The 22,316-nt window shown below is 36.0% G+C and overlaps 1 protein-coding gene and 1 pseudogene across 1 annotated transcript in view; both read right to left on the reverse strand.

The window, feature by feature from the left end:
- RFC3 (replication factor C subunit 3) overlaps window positions 1-22,316 on the reverse strand; it is a 51,124-nt gene that overhangs the window by 19,339 nt on the left and 9,469 nt on the right. Inside the window, exons 3-4 of the mRNA XM_089798957.1 lie at window positions 6,840-6,919; window positions 6,532-6,691 (exon numbers count right to left, since the gene is read on the reverse strand). Coding sequence (XP_089655083.1) covers window positions 6,532-6,691; window positions 6,840-6,919 — 240 coding nt within the window. The remainder of the gene's footprint in view (window positions 1-6,531; window positions 6,692-6,839; window positions 6,920-22,316) is intronic.
- LOC149537554 (uncharacterized) lies at window positions 14,114-21,806 on the reverse strand (annotated as a pseudogene).

Below are 22,316 nucleotides of genomic sequence, written 5' to 3' on the forward strand. Positions count from 1 at the left end.
TTGTTTATCTCTCTTTATGGGTTGGATCCAACATGGTATCAGAGCAAGGTTAGATAGCAGCAATAGAAATCATGTTACCTCTAGCTTCATTGTATATTGCTTATCTATTTTTGCTTACATAATATTTGTGATTCATAGGCTTTAGGATGGAGATTTCTTTATCTAGGATTCTCCATGCCATTCACTTCTCGCTGTGTCTATGGCACTAATTGTATGCTTTGTCTAAGATTTTTTTTTTTCTTTGATCAAGAATGATGCTATGAGGCATATTTTACGCTAATTAGATTTTTGCAAAATGTTGGATATTTTTTTAATCGTTTGTGGATGGTTCTAGCCAATCAGATCTCATCTTGTTGGAGGAGATGCCAAGTCATCTCTCTTCATTTTCCCAATTCATTAGGAACCATGGATACCTCTCATTCCACCGTTATTCTGCATCTCTGCCCTCATATGGGAAGTCGTAATCTTCGGCATGTTGGGTATCAGAAGTTGAGGAAAACGATCTTCTCATCTCTCAACTATGGAAATATTTACTCTGGAACTATTGTTATCATTCTTCAAAAGCTTTCCTAGGTAGTCCTATATGTACAAGTTTGTGGAGATTCTCTTTTGTTTTCTTCAGCTCTTTGTATGGTCTTCATTGCTCTGAGTGTTCATCTTGTGTCCTTGTTTGTATTCCAATTTATCCTTTCACCTGTAGAAAGGTTTTTTCACTTTTTTGTATTTATGTAGCAGCTCTTTGCAAATACGATCAATAGTTAAAATTTTACCGGCAGAGCAGTAGGCCAAAATAGCATTGCAAGTCTTCACAGGGGATGAAGAGGTATCATCTTCAGTTACTCCTTGGCATGCATCGCGTGACAAAGGAAAACATTTGGCAAGAGTCTATTACATGCATGTATTTCTAGAACAGAAATTCCATGCGTGCATGATCAAAAATGGTAAGCCCGCGCATGCATAATCCAAAGGGAAAAGTCATGATTGCATCTTGGATGTAAAGCCATCGTCGCAACCTGAACAATAAGTTCCTAATTTGCAATTAGAACAAAAAGTTCTTTATTGTATCAAATGGCAAGTCTAGGACAAGGTTGAGTTTTCTAAGACGATGCATCATACTTGTTTAGGAAGGACGTCTGAGCATATAATATTGTGCAGAATGGCTGTAAACTTTATTTTGTTAGTTTTTTATCACTCATCTCCACACTTGTCCCATCAAAGTAGCTCTCACTATTACCAAGATAGTTCATCGTCGACATTATCTTTAAAGATCCAAACAATTCATCGCAAGTTTAACAATTTTGTGACTAGTATCGATAAGGAAAAGTGAGGGGAGCTGAGGCAAGTCATTCTTTCATCTGACAGAGCATTGTTCGAGTGGATGAGTACTCTTTAATGCTAACATTCATCTTGCACTTTTGTCGACAAGATAAAGTTGTCGTGCCAAGAGTAACTGATGCCCCATCATGAAGGTGAAAGCACGATGGTGTTATGTGTCAGAGAAGTTGTTTGAGGAATGTCTACAATGTGATTGTATTACTGTACATTTTTGACGAGCCAATATAGATTCCAAGATATCTTATAACAAAGACGACAAAGACATCTTTGGGAAAATATGGACGTCAAAGAATTAGTTATAATCTCTTGAGTAGTCTGAACAATAGAGTGAATAGGAGATGCATCTACGCATATCTCCGCCTTTGCGATTGAACCTGCAACTGTGGTCCTAAATTTTTCAACTTTGTGGAACTGTTAACGTTGTGTATTTAACAGACAAATAAATGTGAAAGTGGGGGTTATGTTGAAATGGTGAAAGGTAAGGGATTCATATGCTACCATAATCGAATCATTGTTCTATGTTTTAATATAAACAACAAGTTGGGTGTAGTTATAGTGTTCGAAGGTTATGCTACCTCTGTGCAGGAAATATGAGAAGTATAACGGTCACGATGGTACACGAGTACTTGGAAGTATTGTATGCATTATTTCTAGTACAATCCTGTATATAAACACTAGTTATTGATTTTGCGTGTTAAAGAAGATTATGATACATCATATAAGTATAATGAGTAAAAGCTTTTTATTTTGAGAAAAGAATTTAATTTTATGAATTTTTAAATTATCTCTCTGTGGCAGGATGCAACAAGGATTTTATATTCAGAGGGAGATGTTGATATACAGAGGGAGCTTGTGATTCAGAGGGAGGATTCATTTGCTACCTCTTCTTGGTGATGAAAGTAGTTCCTGTTTAAGAGGGAATCTTTGAATCCCTTCCATTCTTACATATGTTGTTAATATTTTGGTATAGTAGGTTTTTGAGACTCTTAATGAAACGAGTCTTAACTGTGATTACATTTCTTGTTGATTGTGAGTTCTTATGCATAATGAGTTAGTATTATGATAATAGATAGGCTTCCATTATTAATTAATGGTTATCTATTTGTAATCTACTGTTTCTAATATTTAGTTAGTTGGAGCTATCTGTTAGCTTTCTTTTAGCTAGAATAGAATATTTCTATTCTTTATGCTCGTTTCCTAAAGAAACATTGCTTTATTCTTTTGTGTATATAGACCTCTCAGGTTATGTTAATAATAAGTAAATATTTTCCAATTACTTCGTAATATGGTATCAGAGCATGGTTGATTTGTTTTTTAAATAATAATTTTCTTATTGAAATTTTCAGTTTTTTATTTTCAAAATTAACCTTTCCTAGTTTTACCTGCTTCCTAATACCTAGTTTCGGCTAGGGTTTCAAAGAAGAATATCTAAAAATTTGTCTTAAAAAATTGTGTTTTTTTTCTTGAACTTTTTTTTTCTAGAAATCGCAATTTCCAAATTAGTGATTTCTTTGTCTGAAAAAATCGACTTCTCTTGTCAGAAGAATCAATATGCAACCTATGCTTGTGTCTACAAACTTGACTTCAACTCAACAAATCAGCTTGCATTCGTAACCAAAACATGGGTCATTTTTTTGCAAATGTTTTTGCCACTTTCACGCATCTATAAGTTGCAAAATTTGTCATTTGTGGTGTTAAATCTATCCTCTCTGCCTGTAGTTGCACTCTAGGAAACAAATCAGGCCATTTTTCTCCAAAAATCAACATTTTTCTGCAACATATACTTTCATTGGCCGCCGGCTAGGGTTTTGCTCAAAACCCCAAATTTTGAGCTAAGAAAGTTTTCTGATTTTAGATTCTTGGTGGGTTTTTTGAGAGCTCAACTAAGTTCTCATCAGATTTTTCTAGGTGCCTCAATTTTTGAGCAAGTGGATCCAAAAACTAACATGTTCTTTCTAGGTTTTTTGAGCTCTCTTCCAGGTCACCCTTCAAATTTTCTAGGCCTTCCCTTTTTTGCCTCGAAGTGTGTACCTTTGCAGATTTTCATTTTTTTTCATTGAAAAACGTGCCATGACATCTCTAACAAATATTTTGTTCGAGACCAATTCAAAATTCAATGGTCAGAATTGTGGCACTTCAAAGCAGCAGATAATTGTAATTTTTGAATATCAGAATACCGATCAAATTGTTCTAGGTGTATCAAAGGGTGACTACCCCGACACTGACAAGATACATGGGATTTGAATAATCAAGAGGCGGTTGATGATTCTCAAATTATCTGTAGCTAATGATCAGCTCTCTCAAATTCTATTTGGCAAGACAGCTGTCGAAATATGGGCACATCTAAAAAAATTTCATGAGACTTTTGACAAAAGCAGAGCTTTCTTCTTGAAGAACACTCTATTTTCTATTATCATGGATGAGCAGGCATCACTCCAGGCTCACCTATATAGGATTCAGGAAATCCGCAATCGTTTGTTTGCCATTGGTCGCAAGATGGAGGAAGAGGACATTGTGTATTCACTCTCTGGAGTTTACAAATAGATTCATCTACCTCTCTACTACTAGACCTGATATCAACTTCACAGTCAACTACATCTCAAACTTTATGACAGCTCTCAAAGCTGATCATTGGATGGCAGCAATGAGTGTACTTCGTTATGTGAAGGGCACTTCAAATTATGAACTTCTTTACTCTTGAAGTTCTAATCCTAGACTCAATGGGTTCGCAAATTCAAATTGGGCAAGCTCTCTTGATGATAAAAAGTCAACTTTCAGATATGTGTTCAGTTTGGGATCAGATGCCGTCACATGGACCAGTAAGAAGCAGTAGGTAATTTCTCTCTACTCTACAGAGGTTGAATACAAATGGACAATCAAGGCAAGTTGTGAAGTTGTTTGGCTTCGTCGAATGCTTGGGGATATGTAGATGTCACCAGCAAGACCGACCACTTTGTTTGTTGATAACGAAGGCATTATCAAGTTAGCATGAAATCCAGTCTTCCATGAACGAACCAAGCATGTGGATGTTCACTGTCACTACATACGATAGCTGGTTGAAGACGGAACAATAGACTTGCAGTATGTTCCTACCACAGATCAGACTACATGCATTCTCACCAAGCTTCTTGGTCCTGATAAGTGTGTAATATTCAAAGAACAACTCAGTGTTGTGGATAGATTAACCATTAAGGGAGGGTATTACAATAATGGATAAGCTTCTATTATTAGTTAATGGTTATCTATGTGTAATCTATTGTAAATATTAGAATGTTTCTAATATTAGTGAGTTGTAGTTATTTGTTAGCTTTCTTTAGCTAGAATAGAATATTTCTATTATTTACGATTGTTTCCTAAAGAAATATCACTTCATTCTTTTGTATATATAGACCTCTTGGTCTCTATTAATAATAAGCAAATATTTTTCAATTACTTCATAATAGTTAGTAACAACAATTTGATAACTCTAACTCTGGGAAGTGTACATCATGTTGAGAGAGTCCATAAGGACATCGTGTTGAGAGAATCTGTGATGGGAGTTGGATGTCATGTTGAGATACTCCATGACAAATCATGTTGAGAGAGTCCATGATAAAATGTTGGTTGTAAACCTTACTAACTTGTCATATTGAGAGATTTCATGACAGCATCACGCTGGCTGAATCTGTGATGATAGTTGATTATGATTTTTCAGCAGGTTTTTTATGTTGAGTGATTCCGTGAATATGAGTAATTCTTACAAGTTTTCATGTCGAGTGATTCCATGAAAATGAGTAATTATTACAAGATTTCATGTCGAGTGATTCCATGAGTACGAGTAATTGTTACAAGATTTCATGTTGAGTGATTCCATGAATTTCATACGATCTATGTGATGAGATTTTATCATTCACATTTTGGTTGCAGCCTTGTGTGATTATTCAACTAAAAATCTCTCTTTGGCTAAGAGGGAGCATTGGAGCTTGTAGCTGCGATAGAGATCTTTATCTCTAGAAATATGGACATTATTATCATTATGGTCACCTTCAGCTGAAGAGGACACTTAGATTAAATTGCAATATTAAATATAAAGACGTGTCATTCGACATGCGTTAAGGCATGAAAATACAAAGAGTTGTATTTGTAATAAAAATTATGTTTAGGAAAGTGAAGAGACCTTCGGTTAGGATGTGAAGAGCCTCTCTTTAAGTTATTTATATTGCTTCAAGCGAAAGGTATTGTACACTTGAATTTATTATCAATAAAATGATCTTTTGTCGTGGCTGGGTTTTTCCCTTCATTCTAGAAGGGTTTCCCCAGGATAATCTTGTGTGTTTCTTGTAGCTTTTTGGGTCTTCCTTATTGCTGTTTATCTCTGTTTCTGGGTTAAATCGAACAAGTGCCACCAGATTCATATTGTTTGGCAAGAGATACAGTTGTTCCAAAGCCGATTTCTACTTGTGGTAACAAGAGAGCCACAGCCAACTCCATTTGGACTATGACTCTAACCAATGAAACCGCAACCTCTCTAAATTCAAACTAAGAAACTGAGAACACAAATAAACTTTCAAAGGTAAAACTTTCCTTTTTTACTTTTGCTGATTTACATGTGGTTCAGGAGCATATATCAAAATTTAAACACCAAAGGCTTGGAGCCATAATACTGGAATTCCTATGGATCTTTTAATATACACGGGGTGCCCACTCAGTAGTTAACAGTGATTTTCACCACCAACACTGAAAAGAAATCCATCTTCAAAGGAGTTCATTGGTTCATGAACAAATCAAAACTTTTAATGAAACCTTAATAAATTAAAGGTAAGAAATGACCTCCCAAACGGGGTCCAAAATTGGATTTGTCTCCCACTTTAGAAAATGAATTCAAGAGTGAATCTTTAGAGACAGATAACAAACCCATGGGGAATTCATGGAAGCAGAAGCGGGATCTCAAAAGAGACTTGAAACATTGAAAAAATTAATCATAGCATGGTTATATCCAGATATAATTATCATGACTGCATAACTGCGTAGGTTCTGAGATGTTTAGAAGTTTCCTTTCTGAAATAAAGGATAAATAAAATAAATCTTTACACATAGAGAATGACTTTCTAAAACATTTGCTCAAAGATATTTTGATCTTCTTTGGATAGAAAAAGATTGTCCTTGAACATAATGAGGATTTCCATTTAAGAATAAAACAATTAAAAGAGAACTCACTGTTCTGCATTTATGATATGTTGAAGTCTTTGTGTAACATTTGCAGCATCAAGAGGAGCAAAACGAAATCGTGTGCACCTCGATTGTAATGCTGGAATGATCTTATGCACATAATTACATATGAGAGCAAACCTTGTGCTCTTGGTGTACTTCTCTATAACTGTCCTAGGACACAACATATTTGAAAAGTGAATATCAAATCAAATTCTATCCACAAAAACTGATCCATAGCACACTCCAATGACTCTATCTACTACTTTGCTCAGACAAAGAAATAAATAAAGGTCTTAACACAAGCAAATACTTACTCCTGCGCAAGGAAAACTGAGCATCTTTTGTCATTGCATCTGCCTCATCCAATAAGACTAGCTTCACATTTGACTTTCCACTACAAACAAGAAGTCACAATAATGAGACCACGATTAATTGCAATGTTATGATCAAACGCAGTGCCTTTGACAATCATAGATGTGTCAATCAGTTGACATGCCAACTTTGAAGTAATAAGGAATCTTTGTGCTTGTGGACAACAAACACAAATCAAGTAAGCAAACAATATCATAAATATTTGGGCTAACAAAATCAAGAGTACTCAATCTATTGAATAACCTTCTAAAGACTGAATAACCAACAAAGTTGTACCAATAGCATTGAGGCTGTAAGTAGTAACTGCAGATTACAGATATGTTGCACTGCAGAAATATAATGTCTAGCTCCGGCGCAGGTCTCATGAAACATCCTATAGTTATTCAATGAAAATTAAAAACCATTATGGTCCACATGCAAACCATATATTGTAGCTTTGAGATCACCAATTGCCTAAAAAATTGTTTATGTTAAGCAGAACGAAATAGCTCAATATATTAAAAAAGCTTCAGTATCATAGTTCTTTGCAAGGAAATTGAAGAAGCTAAAAAGCTGCTCGAGTTACTGTATCACTCTAAATGACCTCTTTAGTCTTGTGGTTGAAAAAGTGAATGTGAACACATCCAGCTATAGAGCAAGATCACAACTGGCACAGTAATAAGAACATACAACTATTATTTGGCAGGAGAGAAACCCAAAGAAGACAAAAGCATCAAATATCATAACAAACCAAATGGCAGTACAGTGAGCATCACATATTTCAGCTAAAATTACATGCCAGATGCTACAAGAAAGATACTTTTCCAGCAAGTAATAGGTAAAAACAGTGTGAATCTGATGATTTATCCACACTCAAAAAATAAATGCAACTAAAGAGTAAAATAATACTGGTTATAGCCTTCAGCTTTCCCAAAGCTCACATCCAAGCATCAATAACTTTAGGATAAAACCATGATGATTGCTTACCCTCCAAAAGAGCATGTAAGTGCAATAGAATCATTATAACTGTTTAAAAGCTACATCCTTAGCATTACCAGAGTTCAATTCCAAGCATCTAGGATGATAAAATGAATTCAAATAATAAATTTGTCCCATAATACTGAAAAGCAGAATAGACATGTGTATATATATATATGGAGAACATCCACAATCATGCCAAGATTGCACATTTTTGCTACAGATTCTATAACCCAATATCATATTGTACCAATTTAATTATTGAAACAAAACAAAGAAACTGATACATTACAAATATATTGTAATGTGCAATTGGAAAAGCTAAAAGCAAGCCTTCACACATCCTTTTGTTCAGAGTGCATCAAAACTGAGTATCTGCATCAAAGAGTGTTATAAATCAATTGCATATGAGGATGATTTTTCATTACTGTAATAATTGAGGAATGTTGGACTGTGTAGAAAATCAACTTTGAGTAAATTTTTCACAATTCTTAGTATCTTTATGCTTGAATTGCTAATTTTTTGAGGGATTATGATAAATCTAGTAAAGCCAATAGGAAAGACTCCAAACAAACCTCTCACATACTTAAACATTTACCTTGTACACAATTATCACCTTCACTTGAGCTTAAAACTTAAGTATAACCAAAATGAAAGACTCCAAACAAGCCTCTCAAAGGCCTCTTATTGAACGCTAAGAGCATGGATTTGCTAACAAATGTGGATAGGAAAATGATGTAATGTAGGTGCTCACATTAGCAGCATAACCTTCCCTTCATGAGATATCCTTGGAAATTGCTCACATGAGAGGCTATTTGTGGAATTTGGGCGTGACTGATTAATAGATGGGATTGATTTTGGGACATCAAGGGTTGGGGTTAATTGAGAGATTTAAACTCATAAAAGGCCTCCAAGTGGCACCTTGCAATTAATGCACACAAATAGTTCATGATTCATGTAGAATTGAAATATGAATCTTTCTAAAAAAGATGGAGAACAAAAAGGATCTTTTTGGAAAACCAAAAACTCTTCTATTGATTTATGTAAAATGTCAAGATCTTCTTGATAAAATGAATGGATGAGATTTCATGAAAGGATTTATCAGAGAAGTGGAAAGCATGGGTCAAATTAATACGAAATCCTTTTTTGGACACATGCATTTCAGAGACTTAAACAAGATTTGTCTTGATTAATCATACTTTGACTTGCACAAATGATTAGCTAGATTAAATAACCCATTTTAGTGTACTAATGATGTGAGAAAAAAGTACAAATAAATAAATAGATCTTATTTCTTTAATCTATGCAGAATGAATTGAATAAACTATTGGATCTATTTATATATGGTTGAACATTAAAGGTATGATTGATCAATTGAATAAATACACTTGATTTAATTAATACAAAAAGAAGAGGTGATTAGTTAGTTGAATAAATAAAAGCTAGAGGACAAATTGGGGCAATTAATGAAACAAACGCAATTTGTTTAGTTAAATGTCAAGGTGTGAAGAGGATTGGTGACAACAGCTTTGTTCATAAACAAATCAAGGTGCCCACAAAAATATTACAAAGGGTTATATGTGATGTGATGTGATTACGAGTTTTTGTGGTTTTAGTGCATATATAATGTCAGTTCAATTGTCATGCCCCGGTCACAGTTAAAACAAGAAAATTATCTTATTTAAAACTTCACGATAATCTTCAATACACGACCAGACAGAACAGGGGGAAGAGGATTCTATCCCATCAAATTGATCAATATATTCCCATGCCATGAGATAAGGTGCATATACAAGAGACTAGTGGAATGCTATTTGCTGAAGCAATTCCTTAACCCAGAGATAAAATATGTTTAACAGCAAATTTTTTGGGATAGAAGGGATTTTGGAAGAGACATCGCTCTTGAAGATCAAGCAACCACCAAAAGAGACACAAACTTTCAACAAGAAGTGAAGAATAGTTAAGGAAGGGCATTGATTGAAGAAAGGTATCAAACCAATGAGAATCAACACTTAGATTGTTACAAGACATTAGAAATCAAACACACACACACACACATATATATCAGAGATTATTCTTTTGTGGTATTCAAGATAATTTTAAGATTAAATATATAATAGTCTACTAATATTTTGTGATTGCATGTATAATATAGATATCATTTATCAAACTGATAGCAATTAATCCATACCGTAACTTACTTATTGAAATCTCCTATAAGCCACAGTGTAAAGATTAGAGAGGACCTCAATGAGGACCCCTTCTAAGTAGCCCACCTCATGCTAGATAGACAAGCTCCTACCACTTGGAGCCAAGAAGTTGCATCTGGATGCTCCAACTTCTTGGGCTTAATTTTGGTGAATTTAGGGCACATTATTGTGAGTTACGATTAAAGGGCAAATATGTATCCCCCTTCTAAGTAGCCCACCTCATGCTGGATAGGCAAGATCTCCTGCCACTTGAAGCCAAGAGGTCAAGGTTGGATACTCCACAGTCTTGATATATCAGTCCCTGTTACGAGAATTTGAATCCCTATGAGGAGATCCAACCCTGTTAGAAGTTGTGGAAGGCAAAAGGACCCATTGTCCAAATAGCTTCAAGGGAAAGACCGCAGCACTCACTGTCCAATTGGTCATCGTACTATCCTTCACAAAATAATACAAATAAACAATTGTCCAAGCAACCTCTTTGCCAAATACAGTCTCTCTATTAGCTCGTCGTGTCTTATCCACGCCAAACACTTCTATCATCAACAAATATTCAATATCAAGTTCACTACATCTCACATCCAAATTCTCATACTTGCATCACACATTCATACTTTTTAAATCGCACACTTGCTACAAGGAAAACAACTTTCCTTTATACCAAGTCCTCGAACTAATTACTAATTCAGCCTTGAGGCTATCTCAATTTATAATTACAATATAGGACCACATTAAGATAATACAATACGCATTACATTACAACTTTACATCTTTTCACAATTTCATAATACTATCGACTCACAGCCTTCACAACTCTTCACACGTGCAACATCGAGATGTGTGCATTTGACCATTGCATCTTTGTCATGTCTTCTACATCTGTACAACTGCGCGTAATCAAATTTTATCTCTATTGGGAGATATAATCAAAACATCAATAATCGGTTGTTAGGAACTCTGTTTGAACATTGTCTTCAATAAATCTTGAATAATTATTAATTGGCTTCATGTTTCCGCATGCGCTCTTAGCCACATCATCTGGACACTCTATAAAACATCCAATTAAGTGTGCATAACCTCATTTTTAATCCTCTAATTGCGTGACCTCAATCGCTATCTGTTGCTCTATCAATCTTCTACACAATGACATGTATGTTGAAATCAATGACAAAAATTGTCATGAATGCAACATATGAGCATTGTAAAATCTCTCCAACAATGCTAAGATACTCCCCCATAGGAATATCATCAGCATTCATGCTCACAATAATACATATTAAACGTTGCCTTAAATGTTAGTATCATCGACCTTCAATGATTCTAGGAAAAGTAAGAGTTGACTATTTGAAGAATGATAGCACCCCAGCATAAACATTGCCACCTATTGCTTACACAGCAACAAGTAATTGAACCAAAAGATAGACAGCTAATCAAGCAGCTCCTTGACCCAAGCATGAAGACGAGAAGGAAATCAACACATAGGGAAATATAATTCATACTTTAACATGAAGTAACAAGACACGAACCTTGTCAAAAGGACTAGAAGAAAGAGGCTAAGCGGCATTAGCAAGAGTCTAGCTCGAAACAAGGAAGGAATGTTGAAATGAAAACAGCTCCAACAACAATGCAATTATCTATTGAAGAAGACTCAACACTCATAGAGGTAGAAGATCTCTATCCCCACTATCAACTTTAATACTCCCTCAAAGCAAGAGAGAGATCTTCAAAGTGTCATCTAGTGATAGGTGCACATAGCTGCAACCAAAAGGAATGTCAACAAAAGAATCTCATCATAGATTATCTCAATAAAAATTGTTATCTAAACACAACAATATTCACTATAGCTACTCCTAGAGGGTGAAATAAAGAAACAAAATAAAGAAACAACAAATGAAGTCATGGAGTCACACACATGACTTTCACCATGCCTACTCACAGAGGGTGAATCCACCATACTTATTTGCATAGGGTGGAACGAGGATTTTCACCTTAGACTTCTCCCATAGGAGGCATTTCCACCATACCTATTCGCAAAGGTTTGAACGAGGGCTTTCACCTCAAACTTCTCCCAGAGAAGAACACATTGCCACCATGCCTACTCATAGAGGGTGGAATGAGGGATTTCACCTCAAACTTCCCTCATCAAGAAGAACTCATTAACAAGGGATTTCACCTTGAACTTCTCTCGCAAAGAAGAACTCGTTGACAATACTTCATGATGAAGTGGCTCTCTCTCAACTTTATGACTTTCTCGTCCAAGCTTGCCTATGACAAATAGTCGGACTCCCTATCAGCAGGGGAAGCATCCTCACTGCTTTGATTATCACAAAAAACAATACAGCTGAATCCAATGTTGACCAAACAAGAAGCTTTAGCAGTCACACTGCTACATGAGCTTGTTGAGCCTCAGCAAAAGGATTTTACACTCTCCCTCTGCTGCTCAAGCTCCCTCTGAATCTTTAACCACTTGCATCAACCTCTTGACTTCCTTGTTCAAGGTTATCTGCAATGCTTGCCTTAGAGGAATGATTACAGACATGCCTTTGAAACTTTTGAAGAATTGTCCTCCTTGACCACACCCCAAATCACAATATACTAAAAGCTTGTGGAGCTACCAAATGTCAAATTCAAACTGACTTGCAATTTTGCTCTTGCAGTTGAATCGTTTGAATTTACAAGCTAGCCTTACAACACTGCAACCCCTCTTAGCTGACATAAAGACTTCTTCACAAAGCTCCTTCTTTATCTCTGCTGCCTCAGAGATTGGCAAAGAAGCTCCTTTGAGTGACATACCCTCCTCTTAGAAGAAATCAGCCACAAGACAGTCAGTCTTCATTCTTCAACCTGCAGAACTTCCTCATAGGCTGCATCAGGTTCTACCTCCCTTGAGTGCAATCTCTCATAATCCTTATGCACTCTTGATCTCAGATTGATAGCTAAATAAGCTTAGTGCACCCTTGCTGCAGGCTCAATAATGAAGATAACCTTTACAAAAAACAATGGCTCGTGTCCTCTCATGATAGAAAGCGAACTTCCAACTATGATGACTGAGAAGACACTTCTGAAAAAATGATAATTCAGTCTCTGTAACTAATATTGGTCACTTTAAAATCTGAAACATAACTAATATGTCTGTAGCAGCAACCTGCAAAGATTCCAATCTTCTCATCACCATCCCACGGTAAGGTTGATCCTTCGCAAAAGTCCACAGAAAAAAGTCCCATAATTATGAGTAGGTCTCCATGTTTGTTTTTCAATCCATCCAGAAACAGTTTTAGAGGGATTAGGCATAGTTCATAGAGTCAAACTATTCTTAAGAGAAATATTACAAGACAATACTTATTGCATATATGATACACTAGTCTTAGTGATATAACATGAATTTACATTAACTACATAAAATTCATTATCAATAATCAAATACTTATCTTTTATTTCCTAAGCTTCCTCACAATCCATCAATTGTTCTTTCACCATCACACAGTTATAGTGCAAACAGAGAAGTAAAAATTCAAACACCAACACAGCTATTATCCTCATTGACATGAATGCCAAACATGAAACATAGAGCAGAAGGTCAGCATCCTCCCTGATGATATCCAAATAGAAGCTTTGGGCAAGGTTGCATAAAATGCCTCAATAGCTGAGATTGAACACCCACAGTAAAACACCTGTCTGGAATTGCACACTTCCCATCCATGAAAATACAGTCTGGTAACAAAAATTTTTAAGAATCAGGAAATATGTGCCAGCAAGAGTTCATGCCTTAAACAATCAGCTATTGCTGATAGAAGAACAACCCTGAGTATAACTCACTCCTGACTGTTTATCAGAAATGAAGATAACACAATTGAAGAAGGAAAGATTAATGATATCCATGCATGGGAGACACTAGAAAGGGTCAAACGGGCTCCTTGAACTGCCAGCCCATGAATCTCAATACAAATTAGGGTTTGATCTTCATCAGAGGCCTACCTAACGACATCTTTTTACAAAGCTTGAAGAACCACTCCTTTGACAATTTATCAACAGGCCCAGGAAACAGCATACAATCATTGTATTTGATCATGATCATGAGCTGGAATTATGACTGTTGATTTGGGTTCTCTCACGTCCCAAAACTTCGTAGTGCAATCTCGTCATATCCCAGGTAGGATATTCTCCCCAGATTACTTTCAAATTATTTACAGAAAATAACATATATCTCTTTGCAAATAAACCAACGGATTGAACCAATAATGTCCAGTAAATGTTCATTAAATACTTCAAAATACATTATTGTATTATACATCAGCAATACAATAACCAAATATCAAATCCAATCTTAAATACAGTTAAACAGTCAGATTGGAGAGAAAGTACAACATGCACCCATAATCCCAAATGTGAATCCTGATGTGAATCCACCACAAGATAAATCAGGCTACGTCCAACCACCCAAGAAGAGCCCAAAGGTTTCCGTCCTCAAAATCCTCAACCAAAAAAAGCTAGTGGCTTCCCAAAGTTCTCCAAAGAGAAATCAAAGAATAAGTCTCAAATCCAAACATTGCTGAAAATGAATGAGACTCCCTCTCTTAATCCTCAGCAGTAACTCTTCAGTTGCTTTGTGTCTTTTCATCTTATTCTCCCTTTTGTCACTTTGGAACACCTTATAATATTAATTGGCCCCTTTTTTATTATTTATATTATGTTCTCATAAGTCAGCTTAATATTACATGAGCATGTCCTTAATTTCTTAATGTCCCAAAAGGGGGGCATTACAGTACTCCCACCTCGAGATTGGTTGCCCTCAAGCAATCATTAGTCCATAATCCAATACCAGGATCACATGTCCATCTACAAGCTGCTCCATCACTCATACTAGTAATTATGTAATCAGGATGTGCCAAACTACAGAACCAACAATAAGGATGCAACCCATCTATCACTATGATCCCTGGATCACATGTCAATCTGTGAAATACCAATACATTTGTAGGTTGTGCGACTCTTATTATAATTGTATCAAATCTCAAACTATGTAGTATATCAAGGTAATCCTCAAAACGCAAAACATGTATCATGTTATCACCTAGATCCCAAATCAGACTATCATCACGATCCTAGGTGTAGAAATAGTAGTTGTTTACTGCACAAGGTAAAAGGATACTTATCGCATGTAGTACAGTAAGATATAACACAAAGCAGATACTTTATTCATATACGCAACATGCACTCCTATGCTTACAGTATGATTATGACGATGATGTTCCAAAGTCCCTTCTGGACGGTGTACATATACTTTCCCAAAGGGGTGACTCAATCGTCACACGCTCTTTCAGATACAATTATACCCGTCGGCTACAATATAGAATTTACCGACAACATCATCCCACCCCAAAAGAAAAGTCGTCTTCGAACAACAAAATAAAAACCACAACTCAAATTTCAATAAGATAATTAATTACATCCATGTTTAGCTACTAAGAAGAGGGATGTGTCCTAGGTGTAGAGGATTGAAGAAATCCAACGTGCAAAAAGGTCACTGGAGTTGTCTTACGGACGTCATGAAGAGTCGCCTCACAGGCTCTAGCCGTGCCTCAGACAATTGTCTATCAACCTGTCATCATCTTGAATCAACTAACTGGGCAAACAGATCATCCCACCAAAACCAAAAACATCTCCAATATGAAGGAAATCCAACTCATAAGACCCCCACACGTCGCTGCTATAATATGCATCAAGAAAAGAAATGGTACCCATGTTATCATTTTGCCTTTGTATCATCTCATGAGGTATGTGCCTCAAGGGAATCAATTTGCAACTCACTACCTTCCAAAAGTTGAACCAAATCTGAAAATATAACAGCAGACCAAGCAGGGCAACTGCTAATAACTGTAGCATGGATGAAGGAAAAATCACCAACCAATAGATTAACAACTCCTATATCAGTCCAACTCGGTAATCAAACCTCTAGTTGGACTATATAAGCCTTCGGTATGCATTGAAGACAATTCTGTTTCAAGTTCACAACAAGTATCATCACTAGAATCAACAACTCCATCAATAAACTGATCACCTCCACACATAGTTTTTGAAGTAAAGTCACTTGATTCATCTTCTACCTCATGATATGGTGAGATTAGGTTACTGCTGCTGTAAAAATCAGAACCTATGTATTTGACTTCTTGATGGTCCTCATAGTCTTCATTAGGAAAGCGTGTCTCATTAAGATGGGGAATGGTGGAAACATTGTTCTGGTTTTCATGCCCACAAATGGTATTGATTCCTTCAACAATTTGTGCCATCTCCATAGTTCTACCTTTTTGTTCATCTTCCTCGTGAATGGTTGCAATAGAATTCTGATTTTCAGCGTGATATAAGGAGTAATGTGTCCTACATAGTTGAAGACATAACTCATTTATCTCCTTCTCTTTATCTTCAGCATGGTTGAAAGCTATATCCCTATCTTTGAGCAACTTCCAGTAGTCGGATTTCATTCTTTCTAATGCCCCTTTAAGAGTATGGAGGTATGCACTATTGGTTTCACTCGTTATTCCCTTCTCCCTTTCAACACCTTTAACTGCCCACATGGTTTCTTCAATGTTTTTATATGTTGTGTCAAAATGAACTAAGGCTGCAATGGTCATATCATTTGAAACTTTCATCTTATCCTCCAAATTATATGCTCCAAAATCATCAGCCTGAAATGGGATTTCTGATTGGTTCTTCAAATCAGCCCCTTTAGTAACATCATTTTGCTCTAGATTTTGAATAATACAATCTTAGCTGTATCATTTTCAGTTTCCTTCTATCTTCATATGTATTGTCCCATCAATTATCATGTCATTGTCTTCACATACTTCGTCCTCATGGAAAGACTCTCTTCTCGCCTTTTGATCACCATAATCTTTGTCAATAATAACCTCCAACTCATCAATTAAGATGCTAGAATAACCCTTACCACTAACCTTAGCGAGTTCCTTCTCATGGTCTTCATTATGTTGGGGCTGAACTAACGAATCTTCAACTTTCTCAATGCTGATGTGCACTTCTTGAGCTATCTTTTCCTGCTTGTTATCCCCACCACAAATGTGACCAAGTGACCAAAAATGCTTACAAGTAAAACAAATCTGCTCTTTCCATATGTAGTTCTTGCTCGTATTCTGAGATTCTACAACCTGTAATTCCCTTGCCTTCAGTACTTCTTTAGCCCATTGGTGTCTGTACTACTCAATTTTCAGTTCACATTGTTTGAGCACCTTGTTGACTAACTTATAAGCAGGTTGTGAAGCTATTTGTTCTCTATTGGAACTTGATAACAACATTTGTAGAAGTGGTTGGAAATGAGCATCACTCTCATTAATTGTAACAACCATAATGCTTTTCATGGCTGCAATAACATCTGCATTCTGTTCTTCTCTTATTGTACCTAATAGATATTTAAACATGGTATGTATTAAATCATACAATCCCAAGTCAAGCATCAGATTGCATAATCTGATTTCTGCAAATGTTTTTAGTATAGCAGCCCGTCTAGGGAAATGACAATTGTTGAGGTCTCCAAAATTTTGAAAACTATCAATGATCAACTTAAGTACCTCTTTCATTATGTCTTCCTCGTAAGGTTCTTGGGGTACTAAAATCCTTGTAACCTCCATCAAACAAAAGATAACGAGCAGCCTTATCTGGCCATCTGAATGCTTCAGCTACTTGAGTTGTTTCAATTCAGTTACCGTAGGCACAAGAGCAATCTGTAACAAATCAGAAAGTGATTGTTCTATCACAGACAAACATCCTTCTAATTTGATCAACATGTTGAGAATATGTTCCCCTGTTTGTGATTCTGACCCTAACTTGTTACCTGTTTCATAAAGTTCTCGAGTCAAATTGTTATTTGATGCCATTTTGGAAATTTGTCAATCTGATGCAACCAAAATTATGCACTTTTGACTGCTGCTTTATCTCAGAGAAAATTCGTCAAACAATTCGCATGTATGATGACTCAATCTTTCAGTTTCAAACAAATCTGCAATAGCTCACCATCCAAGGTTATATAATGTACACAGAACATAAAAATGTATTGCTTGAACAGCTGAATCTGTTCCAAAGCCAGTTCCTTCACGGTGGTAAATTTAACATCAAGCTGATGCAGTTTGGGGTTGTTATAGCCTTAAGGACTCTATTGGAAAAAAATCTTATACATGCCTATACAATTGATATAAATCTTGCGGGACTGTTGTTCATAGTTGCAATTTTTAGATTATCCTGACCATCAAAAACAAACACCCTTACTCAACCTTTAGACACCTCCCAACTCTAAAAATGAATGTCTAGGAGAGAAGCTTCAAATCTGTTACTAATTCCCAGTCATGAAAGCAACTGTCAAACCTATCTCATCAAGTGCTTCATGGATGTTATCGAACCTCTGCTCAGGAGGTAAATAATGTCTGTGGTTGCAATTCTAATCGCTGCACAAAAGGTCAAGTTCATATAATATATTCAGGAGCATATTCTATTTTTTCCAAAATTTGCTGCAATGGCTACTACTTTCAATGTTTTATGCTAGCAAAAATCCGACTGCCATGGCCACAAAGTTATCATTCTTTCAATATTTTCAGTTAACCAAGCTCGACTCCCTTCGGCACACTAAAAAGCCAATAGTATCCCCTTCAAAGCATATATTTGGGACAATTGTGATTTCACGTAATTACTTGGACAAAACATATGAACATCTGAAATCAACTTAGACTTGAGTCAGATGCAGGTTGGCATTCCGTCCAATTCAAACTCCTATAGGTGTTTGTCATTGGGAATTTCCAACAATATGCTCCCAACGAAAAGATTTTTCCAGTAACTGTTATGGCTAAAAATGTAACGACACTCCTGCAATCACAGAATCGGCTCCACTGCAGATGTCGGCCCCTATTTCACACTGTTCAAAGAGATTCTCCCCAGAATGGTGAATTAGCCCAAAAATATATATATATATTGGCTTAATACTTCAGGCACTCTGTTTTGAGTATCCTTCAAACGGTGACCTGGCACTTTGACTTTGACATTGCAGAATTCCACAACTGTAACATCCAACCAAGATATAGTTGTTTACCCTCAAACTGCTCGGTAAGGAATACGACATAAGCAGGTAGCTAACCAAACGCCCATATATCTTCAAAGGATATTGAGCAACATATTCAACGAATGATTAACGTGTGTCTTACCCTTATCGCATAACTTATTTCTTCTTCAGTATCCTCCAAACAGACTTGTTCCTGAATGATAAGTGTAACACCTCTATGGCTTTCAAACTATGTGTGCCTCTAATCTTTACATGGGATAATCACACTTGATCCTGAATATACTTGCAACAATACAATTCCTAATATTTGGCGTTGAATCATCCAAAATGCTCACTAATAATATCACATATTCTCTGAAGAGTCCCGACTACAATAACATTCAATTCAAATTATTCACACCTCTTCGTTGAAACAAATCATTTGGCATTTCCACCAGTGATGATTACCACATTAATCTTTGTTGATAAAAAAGAACTGAGACATGCGATGAAGGAATGATGGATTTCGAAGAATGCTCGAAGTGTTACCAATTGATTTCACACTACCCATCAAATACTTCTGCCAGGAGTGTTACATCCGTACATGGATGTACCTGTAGATGTTATTCATCTGAAAAAATGTTATCTCAGAAGACTAGAATTTCTGCAATTTTGGTTCCAAGCAACTAGTCTTTCCAATATATTGTGTGGCAATGTTACAAGAAGCTCCTGAATATTTGGTCTCTCTGCTATCCGCCAATTATATCAGTTCCGATGGATGTTGAATGCAGAACTTATTTAACTCCTAAAATTGTTTCATTCGACTCCTAGAGTGTCGTGTGGGTTCCCCTAACAATTCACGGGGTGTCTCTACTGAAAAAACATTGTTTTCACACCTTATGAACATTGTTAAATCCAATAAACTCTGACTATGAAATGCACAAACCAACTAAACATCTGCAGACCTGCATTAAATCGATTACGCCCAGTTTTATTGGCCCACACATAGCACTTGATAGAATATTTGTTTGAAAGGCAATGGTCAGACATTATTTTCACCAATTAATTTTGGCAGCAACTCAACAACTTAGCATATGCATCCAACACCAGAAAAAAATCGGTGAGAATCCTTGAATTACAGATCTTTCTTAGGCCCTATCGAAGCTTTATAACCACAAACTATGCCCCCTAATATTCATGGCAATGAGTAATAGTCTCCCCGTGATTCATTTTTCTCATTTCTCACAGCAATTCACGTCTGCTACAATATCGACCATGTAATTCTTGCTGCACTCACCAAGTATTCCTTTCCAAAGAATTACCAGCAGCCTTTTCCAATAGGCTCGAAGCAAATAATAAATCACTCAGCATAGCCACAAAAGTTGAATGTAATACTATTATTTTCCACCTTACAAAAACATCCATATTATGAACCGTTCAAACTTGTGATGAAATGTTCCTCATGGCATTACAACTTTCACATAAATATTATTTTTTCTCTGGTAAAACTTTTCGGGTAAATTCATTTATGAAATTGATTCTCAACAAACACCACAAGATGGTAGGATTTTTAGCTCTGATGCCACTGCAATATTCCAGGTAGGATATTTTCCCCAAATTACTTTCAAATAATTTTCAGAATATAACATATATATCTTTGCAAATAAACCAACAGATTAAACTAGCAATGTTCATTAAATACCTCAAAATACATTATTGCATTATACATCAGCAATACAATAATCAAATATCAAATCAAATCTTAAATACAGTTACACACTCAGATTGGACAGAAAATACAACATGCACCTATAATCCCAAATGTGAATTCTAATGTGAATCCACCACAAGATGAATCAGACCTACATCAATCCACCCAAGAACAGCGCGAAGGTTTCCGTCCTCAAAATCCTGAACCAGAGAAAGCTAGCGGCTTCCCAAAGTTCTCCAAAGAGAAACCAAAAAATAAGTCTCAGATCCAAGCTTTGCTGAAAATGAATAAGACTCCCTCTTTTAATCCTCAACAGTAACTCTTCAGCTGCTTTCTGTCTTTCCGCCTTATTCTCCCTTTTGTCACTTCAGCCCACCTTATAATACTAATTGACCCTTTTTTGGTTATTTATATTATGTTCTCATAAGTCAACTTAATATTATATGAACATGTCCTTAATTTGTTAATGTCCCAAAAAGAGGACATTACAAATCTCTTGAAGCCAAAGAGAACAACAACAGCATGATTTGGGATTCAAACTGATGCAAAGATACAATAAGAATGATTTCTAAATAAATGCAAAGACTGAGGTCTATCAATCGTCCAGAGTCAAATCAAATCATCCCAAAACCCACAAAAGAAACTATCTTAACTAACAATATTTCAATCAATAGAGTAAACCTCAGAAGCATAATCTTCCAAACTACCAACTGGATTTGCAGCAGGAGGGCATGCCAAGTCCCAATTTTGACAAAACCATCGCCACTGACCAAACCAACTAGATAATTATTGAAATTAGATCATGAACAATCAAACAACCCATTTGTCAAAACAAAGGCACAAAATTCACTGATTTCACTGGATGTAAGATCCAGGACATGCTGCCAACCATTGCTGATAATACGAAACTTCTGGAGTGTTTCAAAGCCAAACAATTCTTCAAAAAGGGGCTAAACTTGACTGCATACCTATTAACAACAGTCCTAAACACAGATGTTCAGATTGATCCAAATCAGGCTAGCACTCTTCGAATTCATATTCAACTCCCATTAGCCATCACAATTCTTCTATAATCCAATTGACCTATTCTGGTTCTGGATCTTTACTTTAACCTGGCTCTAATACCATGTTAAGTTTTGAACCAGAATAAAATTATCAGAATTACAATAACAGATGACACAAATATTATCCTGGGAAAACCCTCCTCGAGGGAAAAACCCAGCCACACCCTAAAAATAATTCCTTTAATATGTTCAAAACAATTACAATATTTTCATACTTATGATTGATAAATTTATCAATCAATCAATAGGTTCTTCTTCAGTATGATCACTTTAGCTATATAAATATAAAATATCAAACTGTAGGTATTTCACAGATACTTCTGCAACAAGAATGTGTCTTTTTCTTTTACAATCAATGACCATACCCATGCGTAATCAGAACAATTCTTAAGCAAAAGAAGCACACACTGCAGTAGATAGAAAATAGTCTTGAAAATACATGA

Source organism: Cupressus sempervirens, chromosome 9 (genome assembly GCF_028749045.1).
Source record: "Cupressus sempervirens isolate cs-2001-9-10 chromosome 9, ASM2874904v1, whole genome shotgun sequence".
NCBI classification, from domain to species: Eukaryota; Viridiplantae; Streptophyta; class Pinopsida; order Cupressales; family Cupressaceae; genus Cupressus; species Cupressus sempervirens.